General features: G+C 40.0%; 1 protein-coding gene across 2 annotated transcripts in view; it reads left to right on the plus strand.

The window, feature by feature from the left end:
* The window catches only part of LOC136366953 (protein FAM169B-like), a 36,275-nt gene that overhangs the window by 446 nt on the left and 13,892 nt on the right, over positions 1 to 21,937 (plus strand). The window contains exons 2-4 of one of the 2 annotated variants that reach the window (XM_066328271.1): positions 11,551 to 11,684; positions 14,419 to 14,518; positions 20,550 to 20,635. In XM_066328271.1, coding sequence (XP_066184368.1) covers positions 11,551 to 11,684; positions 14,419 to 14,518; positions 20,550 to 20,635 — 320 coding nt within the window. The remainder of the gene's footprint in view (positions 1 to 11,550; positions 11,685 to 14,418; positions 14,519 to 20,549; positions 20,636 to 21,937) is intronic. The other variant, XM_066328272.1, reaches the window with a different exon arrangement.

The raw sequence follows: 21,937 nt of genomic DNA on the forward strand, positions 1-21,937 counted from the left end.
TTGCGGGCTCAGCACAGGTGGATGAGGCGAAGCTTCGGTAGATTTCAAGTACTTAGACATTAATTAGCATTGGCAACACTGCATAAAAATACTCATTTTCAAAGGCACCATCGGCAGTCGTTTACTCAAACTGAGCAAAACCCAGGGTTTAACAAGAGCAGCAGGGTTTAACAGGGACAAAAGGAGCGGTAAACACCTTGGTTCTTGACCACACAAAAATAGTTAGTTGGACTGTTTTGGTGTTGAGATAATATATAAAAGGCTTTGTATTTCTGCAGAGTAGTTTACAAAGTATAACATACAAATCTGTTACTGTATACATATACTGTATAGTACCCATCTTTTAAAAAGTGTTCAGTAAAGCTTTTCTTTGCTATTGGCGAGGTGACTAGAACAAGAAGCACACGGACATAGAGGATGAACTCTGTGACAAAGCCACTCTCGCCTTGTCTCCTTTCAGCAGGAGTTGACCTGCTGGTGTTTGTGGCCGCGGGTGAAGAGCTGCTCTGCCCAGCAGAACTCAGCCTTTCAGTACCTGGTGGACTTTGAAATGAACATTGTGTCAGATTCCAAATGGCCAGGCTCCCCGTGCTTGGTAAGGGACGTGATTTTAGCGTAGGTGGATCTTCTGCACGTGGATTTCCAGAGGAGTCTGGCATGTGCAGTGTTCTGGGTTTGTGTTTGACTAGGAGGACTTCCAAGAATCTCTGTTCACGCTCTTGTTTGGATAAGGGCCCATTGCATCACCTCAGTTAGCTTTTGCACTGCTTTCCCTCCTGCACTGTTTTTATACTCTTCTTTCTTAATTTGTCACGCTAGCAGGTAAATGGAGAGAAAGTGAATTTATTTTCTGAAACACATTTTAAGTTGCTGCCATTTATCTAAAGCACCTACTTCATCCCCTTCAGTAAAATAATGATGCTGTTCATTAGTTCCTCTAGCTGCTCATGGCTAAATGCACTGCAGTCAGATTGCTCTGTTTTTCCCCTCCTATCAACCATTTACAGAAGTAAAACATTTGTAATAATGCTATTCTTTTTTTTTTGGGGGGGGGGAGTGGGGGAAGACTCTCAGTTTTACTGATGTTCTTAAATAAAATAGATGAACAGAACTTGGGGTTTCATGTCCAAGGAAGCATTGTAGTGTTGGGCAGTTCAGTTAATGTCCACATTTTCCCCTGACTTTTTCATCACCCTCACACTGAATGTTTAGAATAGTTGTCCTTCCATCTCCTACCTCTTTTGGGATAGCTGATGTTTTTAGGTGTTGTCTGAGTTTTGGCATAGTTATTCAATTGCATAGATCTATGTTTAAAATAATTAAGGAGAAGTTGGAAGTGAGCAAGTTGAGTATGCAGTACACTTTCAGAACAGATAGAGTCAGCCATTAGCTCTTGTGCAAATACTGCTTTTCAGTTCGTGTTGTGTTGTAGTTGAGGTGCTACAGCTCGGTCTTGATGGCTGTCCTTGTAACTGTTTTTCACAGGCAAAGACTGTTTACACTTCCAAGTTTCTAAGCCCCTTTCCAAGTCCCAGACAAACCTGGCTGTTGAGAAGCAGGCCAGCTGTTGACCTAGAACTTGCGGTTCTTGTTTTAAATTCAACCTTCTTGCAAATTCATTTTGATTATAGAACGCCTTGAAAGTCAGATTTGTATGTGTTAACCACCTAACAGAAACAGCACGCAATCACATATATGCAGCTCTGGAGCCTGAGAAATAGTTAGTGGATGAGAAACCTGTATATCTAGTTTGGCAATTGCATTAATGAAGCCTTAAATTTCCATCTGTCTCTCTAGGAAGATGGAAATCTCCCTGCCCTCCATGAAATCCGTGCTAATCAGTTTATGGGAAGGAGGTCAACAGCCTGGAAGGTGGAAACAAAATTCTGGTAGTGTATAGGCACTCTCAGGAATGCAGCCTCTGCATCTAAAAAAGCTTCTCAGAGCTCTAAGATGAGACTGATTAACAACCCGACTCCTACAGTGGAACTACAATCTCATGTATGAAGCAGGTAGAATTTTACTCAGACTGTATGTAAGAGGTAAGGTCTGCCATAACATTGCCACAGCTAAGGCCAGTTGTTGAAACCTTGCTGTCTTTAACATGAACATATAGTTATGGCCTAGAAAGAAAAGAAATCAGGAAACAAAATTCTAAATACTTCCCTCAAAGGACAACTACAGCTTAAACCCCAGCAAACAAACCGGAGTCCCTTTCCATAGTAGCATTTCAGTGAACACCCTCCTTCCCCTGAGGGAAAGTTTGGGAAAACAAACAGCACAGGAGAAAGTCTGGCCGGTTTCAATTTGCAAGTGGGAGGTGTGCAGGCATTATGGCTGTGAGTGTGTTATAGGAACCTACGTGATGAGGCTGGTATGTATTTGCCACATTGTGTAAAGGTTGCATACTGAGAGACTTCCAAACGCCTCGCCTGGCAATTCCCAGCTCTGGCATGTTATCTTTGCAGAATGATTGGCAGACCCTCAGGTCGCACATACCTGGAGGAAACTGTGTCCTGCTCAGTTACCCCGAAGTCCGTGGATGCTTAAAAACGTTGTGTTTGTAACCTTTGAAACTGCTGCCTGGTGGCTGGGCTTTATAGTATTACTGACAACAGATGGCAAATGGCTCCACTGATGTAATTCTTGCTGGTGTTTCTCTCCTGTGAAGTTGCACAGTTTCAAAATCTCAGAAATTGCCCCCGTGTTTTTCCCGCGTAATGATTTCAAGCCAAACGAAATCAAAACATTTTCTATTATTCAGATTCCCATGGTGTCATGTGACACTGTGGTAACGACTGCCCTGCAGCAGTTTCAGATAAGTGCACGTTTGGTAGCAATTTTAAGGCCTGTGTCCTTTAAGTAATGCTTATTAGTACGTAACAGATGCCGTTTAGAAACATTATGCCTTTTAATAGGCTCTGCTTTTAGCCTGCATGTTCCCATTGCAGGCAGACTGTGGATAAGGCAGGCTTGGAGGTATGCTGTCGTTTATGCAAAGCCTAAGTCAATTTTCTGCTCTGAAGTCGAGCCATGTGTTTTTCCTTGTTTCCTTCATTCTGGTCATAGCTGCCTTGCTGTGTTTTTCCCCCTAGTCATATCTTTGGCTGATTGTCAAGCAATTGCAATCAAAACCTTTTGCATTTTTAACCACCAGCAGTGGTTTCTTTTGTCCTTACAGAAGAGCCTGTGTAAACTGCATTTGAACACACTGAGCCTCACTATCAAGAGCACAGCAAGCACAGAGTTAGCCCTCTGTTGCCAGCCTGTCTTTCCTTCTCTGCTTTTTCCTCCTCCCAAAAGGAGAAAAAGGGAAAAGCAGAGAGCCATGCTGATTTTGGAGCACCTTCAAAGACATGCAGAATAGCTGACACAATGGCACAGAGAACCAAGAGCGATGTTTACATATTTCCTCCACTACTGGCAGCTGTTTATTAAAGTGAGTTCTGAGACAGCCTTGTGATAGCTGGTGCAGGTGATGTGTTAATTTGCAGCCATGTAATAAATTCAGCAAAGTGGAAATTATTGGGGGAAGGGATGTTGGGTTTTGTTTCTTTCCTTTTTTACCCCCCTGGCCCACTCCCCCTTCAAATTAATTGCTTCATTTTGAGATTATTCTGGCTGTGCAAATTGGCCCTTGCAAGTAATTTGGAGAAAGGCTGCTGGGCTTTCTTAGGCAGACTTATGCTCTCTGCTGGTGGGAGCAGTAGGCCTGTCAGATGTAAAGCATTTGCAACCCAAATGATGTGGTGTTTGGTATCTCTCAATTATTTGGTATCTCTGAAAATCCAGACAGCTGTCTCATATTTTCATCACTACTTTGTTTGGGGAATGTTGTCCTTTCTGATAGCAGAGCAGGGCTTTCAGGTACTCCTGGTGTGCCACATACTGCTGCAATTTGTATGAGGTGATGTTAAGGGTTGTGTGTGGTGTAACTTCAGGTTTCTCACACTTCCTTTGCATGATGGTAGTAATGGGGAAATGTATTTGATGTGGTACTTAAATCCTAGCCCTGGTGCCAGGTTGTAACAGTGTGTGTTTCAGTAACAACTGTTAATTATTCAAACACAGCCATTTTCTGAACGCGTCCTGTCGGTCTGTCTGGCTTCTCCCCATGGGATGGATTAATCTCCATGCTAGACCATTTGTCAAACTCAGTTGTCATTTCCTGCCATTTTACTATTCCTTGTTTATCACAATGGGAGTCATTGTTTTCCTCCTTTTCACTCAAGTTACAGGATGACTTTGGACCAATGCATCCTCCTTTCTACCTTCCATCCTTGTAAAGGATTGAATTGCCACTATCTGCGTTTGCACTTGTGCTTCATAGAAGATCTGCTGCTGTTCACAGAATCTTTCCTGCCATTTTCCTTTTCAATCCTTCCAGTTGTTCTGGAAAACTTGTGTATTTAATTTTGTTTAGGGGATAGACAAATAATAAATTGGCAAATTTAGATTTTTTTTTTCTTCCATATGCAAGAAAAGACAAGTTTGATGCCAGCAGCTGTGGCTGTCCCATCCCTCAGGTGTCCAAGGCCAGGTTGGAGCTGCCTGGGCTAGTGGAAGGTGTTCCTGCCCATGGCAGGGAATTGATGACCTTCAAGGTCACTTTCCACCTGAACCATTTTATGATTCCAAAAATTTGGAATTTATGATTGTAAACCAGTATTTATTAAGAACTTCATGCTGATGTTCATGAGCTCAGAGGTATTAGCAGCAGCCCCACTCAATTGATAGAATTTCCTTGGAAAACCTGATGTGAACATGAACCTTAAAGCCTTAATTAATGACAATCCTGAATCGTCCTTTTCTCCAGCAGTGCATTTTCCCCTGAATTATTCTGTAAGCTGCCTGTTTCTTTTTTACATCTAAGCTCTGTGAAAAACAAAGTTAAATGTGCAGAAGAATGAATTCTGATATGTCATAGCTACAGCTGGTAGCACTTCCATGGTTTAACAGTATGCTGCAGTTTTTATTTGTAAAGTCTGTTTCTGGGCTGTAATACCTCAGCTTTTTTCAATTACATTGGGTTAGAACTTTGTGCTAAACATGCCAGTCCAGATGTGCATTGTGTGTGTAATAGGACAGGGGTAGCCTGTTTACACAGATGTATTTTAATTTATTTGTACTATGAGTTGGATGTGGCTTTATATTTGTATGTGTAATGCTGCTAAAGATCCATCTGAGGGGAAATAGATATAGTTGGAACCTATTTGCTGGAACTTTGATTATGGGAGTAGTGCAGGTTAGAGTGGAGGAAGTATCCCTTCAGTATGCGCTCATGATTGCCCTCAATGAGTACTTGCTTTTCTACCCTTCAAAACATTTTAATTCATGTGGTTTCAGCTAAGTATTTTTATGAAAAAAGCTAAATAATTAAATCAATTGTTTAATTTCCTTGTCTGTTTCTTTTTTTAAATTTCAAAAATTTTGGATTACCTTAAGTTTTGGGAAATGAAAAACACGTGTTTTATAGACCTGGCAATAGCAGGCTCAGAAGGTTCAGAGATCATGGAAGTGTGTGAAAATTAAAGGTGTTTTCCTTGTCTACATCCAGCTAAATATATGTGTATGCTTAAAGCTTTTTTTTTTTCTCCTTTCTGAAATCAGTATTAAAAATGTGTTTGTGGGAATGGCATGGCTAGTGGGATAGCAGCCTGTGTTTGGGATGGCTAGGATTTGGTTTGCCTTCCATTTGAGTGACAAAATTTGTAGTAATGACATGTATAGCTAAACTCATCTATTTAATCAAACAGGTTTCTTGTATGGGAGTGGCATTAGGATTATTTTTTCCCTTCTGCCTTCAGTTATTAATTCCCCAGTTGAAGAATATTTAGAGACAGAAACTTCTATTTAGTTTGTCTCCTGAAGTCCTGGCCAGTTGAGCTGCAATAGAATAGTGAGTGATACATGAATGGAATTTTGGGGTTGGAACATACGAACATGAAGCCTACATCCTGAATATTCCAAGAGCTCTTGTCCTGTAAGAAGTGGGGGAAGGCAGAGCAGTGGGGAGGACGTTGTTTTCATGGGTGATGTGCAGCACGTGGTGCAGGGCTGCCTTGCTGTGAGACCGCAGCACGGCGCTCGCCCGCTGGCTGCGCTGTTACGATACTGCAGTTTCACTTGCACCAGAATTTGGGTTTTTGACATGTATTTGCTCGGTTAAATTCAGGATGTGAGAGTCAGGTTCTGCGTGTACTCCCAGGAGCGTGCCAAAGACCTCTTCCTTCCTTTGAAAGGTTAAACAAATACGGTTGTCTAACAAAAACCACATGCCTGGAGTTGTTCAGGCTCATGGGAAGGGAAGGAGAAGCGTGGATGTGAAGCCCTGCTGTTTATCACAGAGCTCCTGCTCCTGTGAGAGGGTGAGGGACGGCACTTCAGTCATGTGTGCATGGTTCAGAAGGGCAAAAAAGGTATTTTTTTAATCCTAGACGCTGTCCTGGGTGTGCTTCTGTAGTATGGCACTGACAGTCCATGGAGAACCGAGAACAATTTATGTTATGTGACTTCTTGGTCTTATACATAGTAGCTTCAGAGGCACTGATAAGAAAAGCATCACACCCTTTTGAAGTGGTAGATAAGACATACACTTAACTGATAAGGAACCAGTCAGAAGATGCAGTGATTTGTTAGGGGCCACAAAAACACACCTGTGTTAAGAATAAATCTTAGGAGCTCTAGTCTCAGTTGCATGGTTTAACTGCAACAACACTCCCTCCTAAATATTGACACGATATACTGTCATTTTGTTTTGGACCATGTTTGTCTCATATTACAAAGTGGGTTTTGGTTGAAAAAGAAAAAGAAGAAAAATACTTCTTGGACAAAACCCCTCAGAATATCATCAGAAACACTTGAAAACCTGCTGAAGTTGGTTTTTTTTTGGTGGGTTTTTTTTGGTTGGTTTTTTGTTGTTGTTGTAATTGTGAAATATATTGGCATGAAAATAAAGCCAATAAACAAAGCCAGTGCTGCTATTGCAAGCATTAGTGGTAAAACTGAATTAAAAAATAATGAAACTTGAAAAGTAGAAATATTAACTTCTTTTTATCCCTCTTGTTCCTACACCACCAGAAATCTGACTGAGGTATTTTTCATATTTTTGCATTTAAAATTACGCACAAATTTGTGCAAATGTACAAAATCCAGAAACAAGTCCTGTGGTGACTGATGGCTCTTCTGTAAACATACAGTCCTTAATGGATGCATGTAGTATCCTTCTCTGTGTTTGTAGAACATGAAAAAGTAGTTGTAGGATAAATGATTAATTCACTTCAGACATAACACTTTTCATGCTTCATCTACGGTGTGGCTGATGTATTTTGCTTTACAATCTGGCTGCATCCTAAATGCCCTTACTCTGAAATGGGCATTTCAACAAGTCTGACTTCCTGGAAGGACCAGCAATATCTCAGTGCATCTTAATCACACCAGTGGTGTGTCAAGTCTGGAAAAAGCCTGCATCACCGACTTTGCTGGCTTAAGGGAGCAGTATTAATTAGCTACAAGTGAATGCAGGAATAGAAGATTCTTAACAATGAAAGCAAATGCTCCCCATCCCTGGAAATGTCCAAGGCTGGGTTGGACAGGGCTTGGAGCAACCTGCTCTAGTGGAAGGTGTCCCTGTGCCAGGTGTCCCTGGTGTTGGAATGAGATGGTCTTTACAGTTACTTTCCACCCAGACCATTCCATGGTTCTAGGAAATGCCTCTTTAATAAATGACGCATTGGCTTCATGGTCAAAAATAACTTTTCAAAGAAGCTTCGGAATATCTGATTAGGTGGAAGTACATCCTTTACCTTTGGACATTACAACAGTCTGTAGTTTCACTTACAGAGTTTCACATCTGACTGTATGCACCATGTGTTTTCTCTTGTATTGGGAAGATTGTATTCTTTTGCCCATGGAAAAATACATCCTGCTTACTTTTAACTGATAGAATGAGATCTTGCTGGATCTGTAATGCTGGGGGTCTGTCTCTAATTCATAAAAATTAATTCTAGTTTAGGGTAGAATATTGTGTCCCATAATGCCGAACACGTGTGTGCTGTTGAGATGTATCTGGATTCCCACATACTGATCGTTTTGGGTCCTAAGTGAAGTAAAATTTGTTTGACTTTTACCTTTCAAGGGGGATGTTTGTCCACTTGATGGAAACCTCATGAAATTCAGTTCTCTGTTCTGGAGGAGACAAGGGGTGGAATAGCAGTGGGAGTAGAAAAAGCTGAGTTTAGGGGTCTAGACTGAAACAGGGGCCTTGGTTTATTGCTTTTTGGCAGAGTTGAACAATGTTTTAGGCTGAGGTTTTGGAGGGTAGAATCTCCTAAAGATGACTGAGTTGTATGGACAGTGCCTGCTGGTATTTATAGCGGGTTTCAGCTGTAGCTTTTCACTTCAAAAAAATCAAATTCTTAGTGCAAATTGATGACAGATCACCAGAGTGAGAGGAGATGTACTTGCACATCCTCGCTTGAGAATGTGGCCCAGACTGCTCCATGGAAACAAAAGAGAGAAGCAGATGCGCTGCTAGTTTTTGCTTTAAAATCTATTCTGCATGCCTGAAATGGAAATGTGCTCGTTGGGTTTCTCATTTATTTGTCTCTAGATAATTTTTCCCTGTGGAATTGCAAAGCTTCCGTGTCCTTCGCCCTGAAAGCCGGTGCCCTGCAGATGACAAAGGCTGGTACCTGTCTGTCACCCCCTCCCCTATCACACCATCCACTTCGAGGATGCCTTGACCTTGTTTAGCAGCTTTGGCTGTTTAAGATGTCAGCCCTGGTGTCAGGAATCCCTCTGGTGCAGGAGGCCTCCCATTCTAAATTTACTCTCCTGGTTTATGGTCCCTCCTCTGTGGCTGCAGCAGGAGGCCCCTTTTGTGACTCGGGTAACCCTTTGTGCACAGAGCCCCTCACAGGAGCTGCTGGCAAGGTCTGGCACAGTGGCTGCCACCATGTGCTCTTTTGTTGCAGCTAGGTTAGATCAAAATCAAATAAAATCCTGTAATTCCCATTAGGTCAAAAGGCCGACCTTGGAACATCGTAATTTCGATATCCCAAGATGCTGATTTGGCCTCAGACTGAAGTACTCCTGGGAGAACAGCACTGCTTTTATTCTAAAGCAAAGTTAGATTATTTTGCATTTGATTTAGCACCCTTTATAACATCCTGCGAGCCAGCAACAATTAAGGGCTTTAGTTGAATGCCTAGTAGCAATAGTTATGGATAGACTCTGAGGGTTTTTTCTTGTGCCTGTGTAAAAAGAAGTGTAAAAGGGACATACACAGCAGGGCAAATGTTATTTAGTCACCTTTATACTGGGAAAAAAATAGGAAACACATCAGTTAACATAAAAAGAACCTCAAACAAGTGTTTTTTGCTCTGCTTATGGCAGCTGAGCAGTGTGAGTGATATGTGCATGTGTGTGTGTGCACATTTTGAGAGGATGTTCACAAAAGCCAGCCTTAGACCACCGACTTCTTGAGGCCATTCCAGAGTACCTAAAGTGACACTTCTGTTCCATGTTCTTCCTAAAGGAACCTCACTCTCTCTCCTCCCTCAACATTTCTTTTCTTCACAAGAAATTTTTTGATTCCAGTTTTATTGGAATGTGTGCTCCTAACTCACTTGGGCCTTTTTCAGTGCATTGCACAAGAAAGACAAGTTCACTGGAAATCTAAAAGCATTTTTTAAAGGAAAGGATTACTTCTGTGCAAAGTATTGATATAGAAGTTTCCTCTAATGCCTCATTTAAGCTGTGACCTTATTTCGTCCTTCAAGTGGTCCTGTTACCTTAGAGATCAAGCATACTATGAAGCAGAAAGTTAATTGCTTTGTTGAGGGAGGAGAAAACATGACTGTGCTGTTAAGTTGCATTGGCTGCGCCGTGGCAGGAGGGAGCCTTGTAAGCAGTGCCTCATGAACAGTATTTATTAGCATGGCAAATATTTTTCTTTGTGCTAAACTCAAGTCTTACATGCTGCTCTTTTGTAAAGGATTAACTTACTAGTAAATTTGCTTTTGTGAATTACTAAAGTTTTGAATAATAATCTTTAATTTCTCTCCTGACATAAGTTCTTTGCTCGATGGTGTTTAAGTTCTGCCTGAGATTTTATAATGCGACTTGACTTGCCAGTGTTGCAATGTTCTTTTCGCTCCCATCTTGTCACATGCAAACATACTATGAAATCCATTTACAAAGTAGCTTCTCTTCAGCATTCTGAGTACCCAGCTTTGCTGCCAAGCCTCAGGATGGAAGCTGGTTGACTGCAAAGGGCAGGAAAAGAGTGTTTAAAGCATTTAAAGCATTTTTATTTTCTTATCCTTTTGCTGAGGAATCAGATACTGATCACTGCTGGAGGGAGAGTGGTGGGACCATGGGTGAGTAGTCTGACCTGGTACTACAAATCCCATGCTCCTACTTTTATGTGAAAAGGTATAATTTTCAATATGATACGTATATGATCCAGAGTTTGTTAGTCTTAGTATAGACAGGTTTTGCACTGATCCTTTTAAGCCTCTTCCTTGTCTCAGCCATTTACTTAGCTATCAGTGCAGTTATTTCACATTTAACTTACGAAGGGAGCTGCCATGTGAGACCAAACCATCCTTAAAAAGGGAGGATTCAGAACTAAGATACCAACTAGAACTGTGTGGCAGAAGATTTGGTCCTCACTTTGAGGCTTACAAGAGTTGCAGGTGTAGTTTGTTGGTTCAAACTGAATCAAACTGAAGCTGTTTCATCCCTGTGATACAAGAGTGGCTGACACCATTTGGGTTGCTAACACATCTCCTGTCACACTCTTTTTCTTGGGCTGGTGATGAGCCACCAGGCAGTAGTAACCTCATCAGAAAGAGGTTAATGCTTCTTCAGGAACACCAGGTTGGACTTTGCATTTAGGTAACAGGCATCAGATACATTTGCATGCAATTAACAAATACCCTCCAGCATTGAGTCACACGGATTCAAAGTTATGTTGCATAAAAGATGATGTTATTATTTTGGAAAGTCTTGTGTAGGTAAATTTTTTACGTTATTTCATTGTTGTGAAAGTCCCCAACTGATGTTAGTCAAAAAAGAGAAGGAAAAAGTTAATGACAAACAACAGATTATAGACTGACCCGAAAAAGGGCAGTCTTCTAAGAAAGAATAGAAGCTTTGGAATTCTTTCCCTGTTATATTTTTGGACAGTGCTAAACTCAGACTGTGTTTTGAAGAATTTTATTTTTTTTTTCTCTTCCATCTTTAAAGCAATTTACTTACACCTAGAGAAATTTGAGACTGTGCTTGTTGAATTCAAAGGAGACAAGCGTGATTTGATGCTGTCATGGTTCTACTTTGTAAAATTGCATGTTAAGAGGTAAATAACATACAGATAAATAACATACAGCCTTACTATTTTAGACTAGGATTATACAAAAGGCTCTAATGAGATCATTAAGAGCCCAGACACACCAAGCAGCTGTTGGGGGAAACTGAGGTTTTAAGACTTAGGTTTCTTATTTAGTATAAAAAGTAAAAATATCTTGTGTTTTATTTTAATCACAGGTCGACTTTACTTGGTTGATACAATAGCAGAAGATCCAGAGGCTCTGCAAGCAGATGCTGAAATGTACTATGAAAAACTCTTGAAGAAGTCATTGTCCACTCCTGATGTTTTTTCCATCCCTGGAGGAGGAGAGGTAGTAGGCTGATGTTTCTTATGCTGGAAGTTAGATGCTTGCAGATTAGTTTGTTGGTTGTGCTCATGATCTGCTAATAGGGGTACACTTGTGGCTGGACTGCAGATCTCTTAAAATCAGCAAATCTTGCATTATTTCCAATAATTTGCATGTTGTAAATGAGAGATAAGCTTAAACTCCAAGTCTAAAACCCTCTGAGTGTGGAAGAGGGTTTGAAGTACTTTGGTGAGCGTTGCATCTTGACCTGCCTCCTTACAGGACTGAACCAAAAGTGAATTTTATAGAGATTTATACCTGGGTGTTGCTCTGTATTCTGCCTCTACTGTGCAGTTTACACAGGCATTATGATAGTCTATCTTTTGTTTCCATTATTTCCAATACTTATATTGGTAATTTTGAGTATGGATTCTCCCAAAGGAATTCTGTTCCTAAGACACCTGGGTGGAATAGAGATGACTGAACAGACCTATTAAAAATTTTACTGCAGTCAACCCATGAAACCTTTAATTCTGGCATTTTGTAGATCATAAAAGATGTGCTGAGGTACCTGTTATTGTACTATCAAAGCAGAAATTGAATTCATTCGAATGACTGTTTGGAATACAGTAGCTTTTCTGCAATTTAGGAAAATAATATGCAGTAGTTTCCAGAAAAATGCTGTTCCAGGTGGGATCAGCCTCGGCTTTGAGCCGGGAATGTAAGAGGGTTTAAATACTCTTTTAATGCCCTCTAGTGGAGTCTGTAGGGCTGAATACAAACTGACTGAACATGCAGAGATCCCTCAGTTTAGGGCTTCTGTGTCCTTACCTTCCATGCCTGCTTGTACTTTGAGAGGTTCATTTGCTGTTCCAGTTGAAGGGAGGGGAGGTTAAAATCCCAGGCAGTGCTCTGTGTATTCCTGCAATAGCCACACACACTGAGATCAATTAAAGGTGGACTTCTGGCTTTTGATTCACAGCTGTCTTGATTTTATGGCTTGTCACAGCCCTTAAATATATCACATGACTGATTTGAGTCTCATAGCAACACATTTCTCTTTGCATTCATTTAATTCAGGTCTAATCTAATCTGCAGTCAGCCAGTCAAGGGCATAAGTAATGGTACTGTTCTTGCTGTGTTGTCTTTTTTTCCTTATATTCTGTAACAAGCAGCTCAAAGAATGTTGATGTTTTGTAATTTAAAATAATTTAAATGTAACAAGGCAAAACTCCCATTCCCAGTGAACATCCCAGCCAACAATCTCTGCTATAGACCCACAGCCTGCAGGATGAGGGGTTTGGTGTTTGAATAATGGCTGCATTACCAAAAGCATTTTTTCCCCCTTCTGCATCTGAATTAAAACAGGTTTCAAGTGGCAGGACTGGCAACAGTGAATAATTATTTAGCAGGAGTTAAGTGGCTGTCAGCCCACTTGCTGGGGTCACAGAACTTCTTTTTGGTAGGGCTTGGACAAGCATCCAGGACACAAATAGCAAGGATTACTGAGTGAGGATGGGAGCCCGTTGGCAGGCCACACACAAAGCTATGCTTGGCTCCTGCTGCTCTTGTTAACACCTGTGAAAGTGCACATTACCTTATCAAACAAAATAACAATCATGGCAGCATTGGAAGTAGTCCTGGCCGTTTCATTATGGAAATGCTCCCAGGTGCCATAATGACATTGATGCTGTTATGTTTGAAGCATGCAAAGAACGACTGAATCCCCAGTCGTTCCCCAGTTAGGCAAGCTCATGAATACAGATTTCAAGCAGTTTTCAAGGTTTTTTTGGGTTTTTTTTCTCCCCAAGTCCAGTGTTTGCATAGATGCTTCCAGGATTCGGGCACTCATCAACTACTGAACACTGGTTTCAGCTTAGAGTTGTTATCCTGAATAATCCATATTCATATTTCTTCCATGTACCAAGAAATATTAAATGTAACACGTGACTGATTAGAGTTTCATAGCAAACTGACAAATGGGTGCAATTAGAGAGAGAGGCACACCCACACATACACAATGGACCAGATTTTGGAAAGTACAGTACATACTGTGCTAAGTCATGCACGCTCTTTGCCTGTACCTAAACTTACATGACAGCATTTGCAATATTCATATGGAAATCGTCATTTCTATGCATATAGAGCTGTTTGAGCACAGTAATTTTGTGTTTATGTGTCACATCATTTAGGAGTTTAGTCTAAGAGCAAAAGCTTGAGAGCTGCATTTTGATTTTAGCTTTGCCTTCAACTTAACCACCTTGTGCCAATTATCTACCCTCGCTGTGCCTGGAAGATAAACTGCCCAGGCACTGCCCTCATGCTTTGATACTCCCTGTACCCTGAGGCTTAATTCATTGTTTGCAAAACACCACAAGTACTCAGCTGGAGGATGCTGTAAGAAGTGCAAGTTGTATTTGTTTTCATTTGATGTGTCTGGTCTTTCATAACACCATTTGTCTGCGTGTGACAGTGTTCAAAGCCAGGTTATGTACTAACCAGGGCAAGTCAGCATTAAGGCCTTCACTAACTTCAGTAGCTTGATTTCTTTGAAATTAACTTTCCTTATGGATAATATTCGAATATTATGTATATTTCAGTGCCTTGAGATTGAGGATTGGGAGGGTGTTGTGCTAAGCTTGTACCATGCATGTCAGCAAAGCATGTCAATAAAACATGTCATAAGTGCATCTGATACATGAAGTACTTGTTGTGAGTTTTGCAGTACAAAGAGCTACAGGGCTTATTTGTTTTTTAGGTTAAACTTGAAGATTCCTGTGTGTGTTTTGTCCCTCTCTACCGAAATAATCCTACTTGCAAACTGTTGCTGTTAACTGATCCAAAGGATAAAGAGACAGGTTAGAATTGGTCAAAATATTTTGAAATTTGAGTAGTTGTAATTTCTTTACCTTTAAGATGGTTTGCTTGTTTATGTATTTAAATATTCTGGGGTTTGTTTTGAATATTAAGTGGTATCTGTTTATCTGTCAAGGATTTGTGTCAGTGGGCTGTTGATTAGGTGGAAGAATTGACAATCAGGACTTTTAAATTCTGTGCATAAATTCTGTGCTGGTAGCTGAAAAATCACCTTGGGTAAATCTGTTATTGTTTCTGACTTTATTCAACAGGATAATATTTTTTCTAATTCAGAATGATGTGAAATTTAGCCTTATGGTTTGGATAGAATCCTGAAATCCTTAAAAAATAAAATACAGGTATGAAATTGTATTGATTCTTATTGATTCTTATTCATATTCTTTTTTTTACTTCATGATATTTTTTTCAGTCCTGGATTTAATTACCTTTTATTTCCAGTACTGGTGTGTGAGAGCTATTTAGTGGTGTATAGATTAAATGAGGAGTGATGTTGTTGTTGTGAAGCAATAGGCTGTAGAATTTTTGGAATATCTGCAATGAGGACATGAACTTTTGCATTGACTCGCTGTGTCACTTTGGAAATACAGAACACATGAAACCTCCTAAACTTCCTTCTTCCAAATGTGGCAGCAAACTGATGACATCTGTCATTAAAAGTGGACTTCTTTTTAAAAAGGATAAGCTATAAATTGTGCCTGAAAGGCTTCAATAGCCAGTATTCTTAATAATAAAGCAAAGGCAAAGCAAAATTCTCTGTTCAGTTCTAAGTGTAGCAGGTAATGATCTTGCACTCCTAGAGCAGGTTAGTTAGTGTAAGTGTTCATTGTTCAGTCCTACCCTGTAAGCAGGAAATTTCTTCAGAAGAACAAAAAGCAGATTAAAATCTCCTGTGGTTAGAGGTGAACTCTGCAGTTTTCCTGCTCCTTCTACACAGGATTTCAGTTGGACCTTTGCTGATGGGCTGTGATTCACAGGAGAAGGTAGGAGACCTTTCCAACTTCCAAGTGTAGTCAAAAGACTTTCTGGTACCTCTGAAACTGTTGATGTAGAATTACTCTTCTGACATTAATTTATATATACCATTAATGTTTTTCTGAAGAGAGGCACGCACTGGTGCTATAAAGGGGAGAACCATCTGCACCAGAGGCCAGACTTGCTCAGAGTGCAGTTCTGCTCTCCTGACTCCTCTTCAAAGGAACGTGGCTGAAAACAGCACTGAGATAGTTTAGGCTGCACAAGAGGAATTTGGATCTGTAACTACAAAGCAGAAATAAAGAATTATTAAATAGATGCAGGTGAAAGTGCATTTAGCACAGCTCTTCAGTTAAATGATCTTGTATTAGGAACAAGAAGTATTAATGAGATACAAGCACACAAGGAAAATGATTTCTCACAGGAACAAGTCAAACAAGTCCAATTGGAGCCTAAATTACATGATAGCTATCTTCATTAAAAGCTTAAACCTAGCAGAAGAAACACCTTATTATATTATAAACAACAGCCTGACTGACTGCTGTGACCCCCCCTTGCAAAATTTCGGCTTAAGTCCAGAGTCAGAGGAACAGAGATCTCTAAGCCTGGTTATTTAAATAAGGCCCACATCACCTGGCTTTTGATATTTTCTTCCAGATGTATGATTTAAAGGATTTTCTAGAAGTTCATTGTTTCTGCATTTTATGTACTATAAGCATGTGACCAGTTTTCCTGTGCACATCAGATTTGACTGATGTGATTTTTTTTTTCTTTAGATGAGTTGTAATAAATTTTCAGTAGTTCTGTAAAGCCTGCTGGGTTGTGTGTGCATGCCTATACATATGGGTACATATATTTGAAGGATTTTGTCCTAAAATTTTTCCCACAACACAGCAGATTTGGATTGGCTCTTAGAGTGTGCTAAGAGGGCAACTCCACCTGGATTTGCTCACCTACATGACCTTTTGTTCTGACCAGTAGACAGACCAAATTAATTCAAAACCAATTCCTTCAGAGAAAGGCAATATATTTTAACTTAGTCTTTGTTACTTTAAGGACATTTTACTTTAAGGGCGGAAAATTAAAACATTTAACAAGTTACATAATTTTCTTTTCCTGACTTGAGTTTTTACACTTTTCTTGTGAAGCAAGTTTCTTCCAGATGGAAGAGGAAAACACTCTTGCTGTAGTTGATCTCTTCTTTTCCTTTACCTGTCCACTGTATCTACATTTTAGTTCTCTTCCACAGCAGGAGCACTCTTAGAAGCAAATTTCCTGGTTGTCCCCACATACTGGGTTTCAGTTTGATGGCATTTAATTCTTCAAAATTGGTTTAAAGAGAGGTGGATTCCACCACTGAGATTTATTTTTGATCATCTTGATAAGATGGGTTGTCCAGAAGTGATGTGTAGCTTGTGGTTTGAAATGATCTGCGTATTTCAAAGAGAAAATGGGTATGGCAGCTTCTCTGTGGGACTTGGTCTTGGTTGGAAGCATTTTTAATTTATTTTTGATGGGCTGAGTGTTGTGTTCTGTTAATATATCTGTACAGATATTTTTATGAGAATGTAAATTGCATTGTAAGGGCTTACAGAGCATAACATGGGTGATTAACATCTTTATAACACTAAATAAACATACCTTATTGTGGCATTTTCTGTATGCCGCATCTAATAATTCACAATAACTGTGAGATGCCTTGGAACATTTATCACAAGACATTTGCTACAAATCATTGAGTGAAGCTTGAATTGTAGAAGAAAATGTAACTGATTGCAGGGAAGATCTATCTGAGATACTTGAATGGCTGCCATTCCAGCAGGAATCTCCCTGCCTCCCAAGCTTTAATGTATTTGTTTTGATAAAATTTCTAGAAAAGGGTGAGAAATGGTCTTATTCCATTATAAAGACAGGAAACTGTGGGACCCAGCTAGTTCAGGGTATGTCAGTGCTGCAGAATGCAGTTCAAAGTGGGATTTCTGAGCTTGCTCCTATATCAGAGTATTTCCACAGAAGAAGTCTTGCAAAAGTGACCTCTTTTAGTGTGTCAGCCATCTGGAATAGTGACAGAATTAAGGTAAAGATGACTTTACAGAAAGTACCATTACTTTATCTTAGATATTTATTAAGCAAACTCTAATTGCATCTCTCATGTAACGTCACCTTTATTTAGTTTGTAACTGAGGGATGTGTTTCAGCAATTCAGAGAAGGCAGGGGAAGAAGAAGGACCAAGCTGGATGTTGCTTTATTTTTTCTTCTTTGCTCTGTGTGTAGAATCCTGATGTGCACATTTCATTTAAATAGTTGCATACCAGTGTGGGAACATTTGGCCAGCATAGCCTAGGAAGTAAAAATATAATCCAGGCCTGAGTTGGGAAGGGATCCATGTTTGCCCAGCAAAAGTAGACATTTCATAATCACAATTGCATTATGCTCGGTGCCTAATTCAGCTCAGCCCTGGATTCCAAACACTCCTGTGCTGTGGAATCCTGTGCTCCACTGCCTGTCAGCTTCTTGCAACACTCTATGTGTTTGTCTGAGTGCAGGTGATGAAAGTACTGAGGTTTAGCAAGCTGGTGCTTACAGGGCAAGCCACCCACCTGAGCATGTGCAAACCCCATTAATTGTGACCTGAAAAGCGTTTCACTTGGTCTTGCAACTGCAAGATCCAGCACATCAAGTCTTGCAGCTGCAAGGTCACTGTAGTCACACACATCGTGATTCACAGGGTTCAGGTGATGTGTGTTGGCAATAACTCCCATCTCTAGTGATCAGGTGGACTTAACTGAATGTTTTGGAAAGAACAACAAGACTGGGAAGGGAGAAGGAGGGAACATGTGGTCTCACAAATCATGTTTGCATTTGAAATAGTGTTCCTCAAAGTTGATTATAAAATGAAAATGAGAGTATGGGGAAGCATGGATGGATTTAACTGCGGACCAGATGTTGACTTGAAAAATGATAACAAAAAGCAAAGTACATATGTTTGTGTGAAATTTGGAGATATGTTTTTCCTTCAAGGAAGGCATCCATATAGATAAGGTTGCTCAAGTAATGTGATGTGATGTGACAGTTGCTATGTCAACTAGTGTTCCCTTCCACACATTTAAATTATTGAATAGCACAGTAAATGTTCTATAAAAGCAACTCCTTCCAACATGGTTATGCATCTTCCTGGTTTCCTCAAAGCTTTTAAAAACTTTTCTGACCTTTACTATGTGTCTTGTATGTCTGAACTGTGTGCCAAACCTCTTTGCAGCTCTTATTAAAGTCAGCATTTGGCCCATTATGTCCCCTTTGTGTGACTCAGCTCCCTTTGTAGCTGCATGTTTCATGGATGTGTAATGGAGCAGTGGCTGCTGCATTTGAAAGCAGAGGGAAGGGTTTGAGGGAACAGATTGAATCCATCACAGAAGGAGTATGAAAATCCCATGCAAGTAAGTGCATAATATTTAATGAATTGAGTCTGGTGCTATAAACAGGCATCTGCCCTTGCGTGCAATACTTCTTCCTTGTTAACCCAGCACACAAAGTGTAATGCTTTCTGGCACATGCTTTAATAATTTATTGGAAATATAAGTTAGCTAAGCGGAATCTCCAGCTTTAAAGCCAGCAGGAGTGATGGAGTCTGAAGCAAAAAGGGAAATTAACCTGTGTGCATCGGTGACATTTGTATAACCTGAGGCTAAAACAGGTAAATGATAAATCCTGTCCTTAAAGTTATTTCATTTCTTCATGTGTGAATTTGTTTCTAACTCGCAGATGGTTTTGAACTTTCTTATATTTGTCCCTAGCTGGGTAGGTTAGAGCCAGTTGTTGGAGCACTCTTGTAGGACTCAAAACATGTGAACTCTGCTGTTCTTTGCAACATTCTTCCTATATTCTATTATATTCTATCTTTCTATATAAAAATGGAAATGGTAGGTGCTCTGTTTGAAGATAATAAAGATACTGGTGCTCTTGAGCAATCCTGGAAATGTGGCCATGTACTTAAGGTGAATTTCACCAGTGTACAGATACTAAAAGTTCTTTTTGCTGAAATATTTGCTGTTTTCTGTGTTTGTAGTCATAAATCATCAGATTTCTGTGTTTATTCCAAAACCTCATCTAAACCCGTAAAATTTATTCTCTATTCTTTGAAATGACCCCATGTCAAAACTTTTCTTTCTGAGCAAGGCTTGGAAGTAATTTCAGTGTCACTGTTGCTGCTTCAAGTCTTTTCCTTGTAAATCTATTGGCAGGCAATGAATTCTGTAGATGAACATGTAGGAGTAGGGTTTAAATACTTGTTCCTGCATATGTGAAAAATTGAGGAAGGATGGGAAGAAGTGGGGTGCAAGTTTTGTATCACACCTACATAAGGACTTGACTTATGTGGGCTGCTGATACACTTTTGCTTCAGGGCAGAGTGTATCTTATTATGTGTGTCTATGTCTGTCTTTTCTTGAAAGAAACCTCTCTGTGTGCATTTGAACCTCGGAGAATATCTGTCCATGCAGAGATTTAGTAGTCTGTACTCTAAAGGTACCCATAGGTAGAAATTCAATCACAGAGAGAGCTGAAAAGCTGTTTGATGAAGCAAATACGAGAATTTTTGTGTTTGACTTGCATGAGTGCAAATATGTGCACTCAAATATATGCAAATATGTGTGTGTGGGCAGGGGGAAGTTTGAAAGAAACTTGAAAACTGTAACCTTTATCCAGGTAGCTCCTCTGTCCTAAGTGCCACTCAAACCTACTCTGCTACTGAACTTACTATTAAGCAGGAAGTGCTTTATTCATATGGAACACAGGCTGTCACACCAAGTCACATCAATTCCTGAGAAAAATTACCTTCACTTGATGCCTCGTGCAGTACTGAAAATTGGATATCAAGGGATGTGGAGGTGAAATTGAAATACAATTGTTGTTCTGCTGTCTCACAGCAGAACAGACTGGAGTCAGCTGGAGGGAGAAGTAGATCTGAGGCTGCCTGTGGAAAAAATCAGAACCTACTTTGTATTTGCAGGTAACGTGTTCCCCTGTTTTTGTTTTTGTAGTTTTGGCAGTTTATTTGAGCCGGCGTTGGTGGCCTGTGGAAGATGTTGTGAAGACGGCTGATCCTGCTAGAGATGGGCTTGTTTTGGTGAGGAGGCTGTTTTGAACACTTGCCTTTACCCTGGAGCTTCCCAGCCAGAACAATAATATGGAATTGTCTCTGGTCTCCTACAGCTCGTGTTCTGAACCTGTGGGATCTGTAGCTCACCAAGTGCTCCACATCTTCAAGACACAGTGACATGCACATTAGCTCTCTCTAAACAATTCCTTATGCATGCAGTTTGTGATTCATCTGTGGGATTTATTTTCTTTTGGTTTTTAGTTTACCCTCACTGCCTACTAAAGGAATAATCATAAATTGAATTACTACATTAGCAATAATTTCTCACATTAACTGTCTGGTGGGAGGTGTTACTACCCTTTGGAACTGTGTATTATCTAGCTAGTTCTGATTTTTTTTTTTTTTCCTTGGATAATGTTTATATTGTGTTCATGTTATGAAATGGTTGCTATTTAATAATTTCTGCATCCATAATTCTTTTTCCAAATAAATTATTTTGGTAAGATAGAACTACTGTTTCACAATTTGAAGGATTTGGGTAGCCTGTAGTCTGCAACTAAAATGTCAGATGCCTGCTGCATATGAGCTTTGTGTTTGCCATGAGGTTATTAAATCAGTTTTGTTTCCTACCCAACCCTCAGTATCTTTAGTCCTTAATGATTCCATTCCTTTATCATCTTTTCTTTTCACACCTAGAGTTTAATTATTAGCAGAATTAAGTAGGCTTTTTATGGGTAACTGAGCTGGAAGGATTTTGAGATACCAATCCTTGCAAGAATGAACTTGGAGCAGGTACACAAGCCTTCAGGCTTTCAAGCATCTCTGTATCAACAGAAAATGAAAATAATGTCTGAAAATAGAAATCTTACCCCCTCTAGCTCATTTCTAAAAGGTAAATCCCCATTATTTGTGGAAACTTTCATTTCTTTCTCAGCATTGGTGTGAAGCTTGTTGGCCCCAGTTTTTACCTTGATGGTCAATATCTTGTTCCTTTATATTCCTCCATCTCCCTCTCTTGTCAGTTGTCTCCTTAGAAGTCCAGCACAGAATAATTGTTTATGTTACACTAGATTATAACTGGTTGGGACAGACCACTCTCTGTTTTGTATGGTGTCCATCTCAGTAAGGTCCTGGCCCACTAAATTCATTGATGCTGTGGCAACACAGGTAATAGGGAAGAGGTGACCAGGCCCACAGTGTGAATCCAATCTTCATGTCACTTTTGAGTAGGATTAGATTGCCTTGATCCAAATCTGGTTCCAAATCTGGTTCCAAATCTGTGACTTGTTCACTGTGACTGCAATCAAGACACTTCTGCTGCTTTAGAAT

The sequence above is a fragment of the Sylvia atricapilla genome, chromosome 13, assembly GCF_009819655.1.
Source record: "Sylvia atricapilla isolate bSylAtr1 chromosome 13, bSylAtr1.pri, whole genome shotgun sequence".
NCBI classification, from domain to species: Eukaryota; Metazoa; Chordata; class Aves; order Passeriformes; family Sylviidae; genus Sylvia; species Sylvia atricapilla.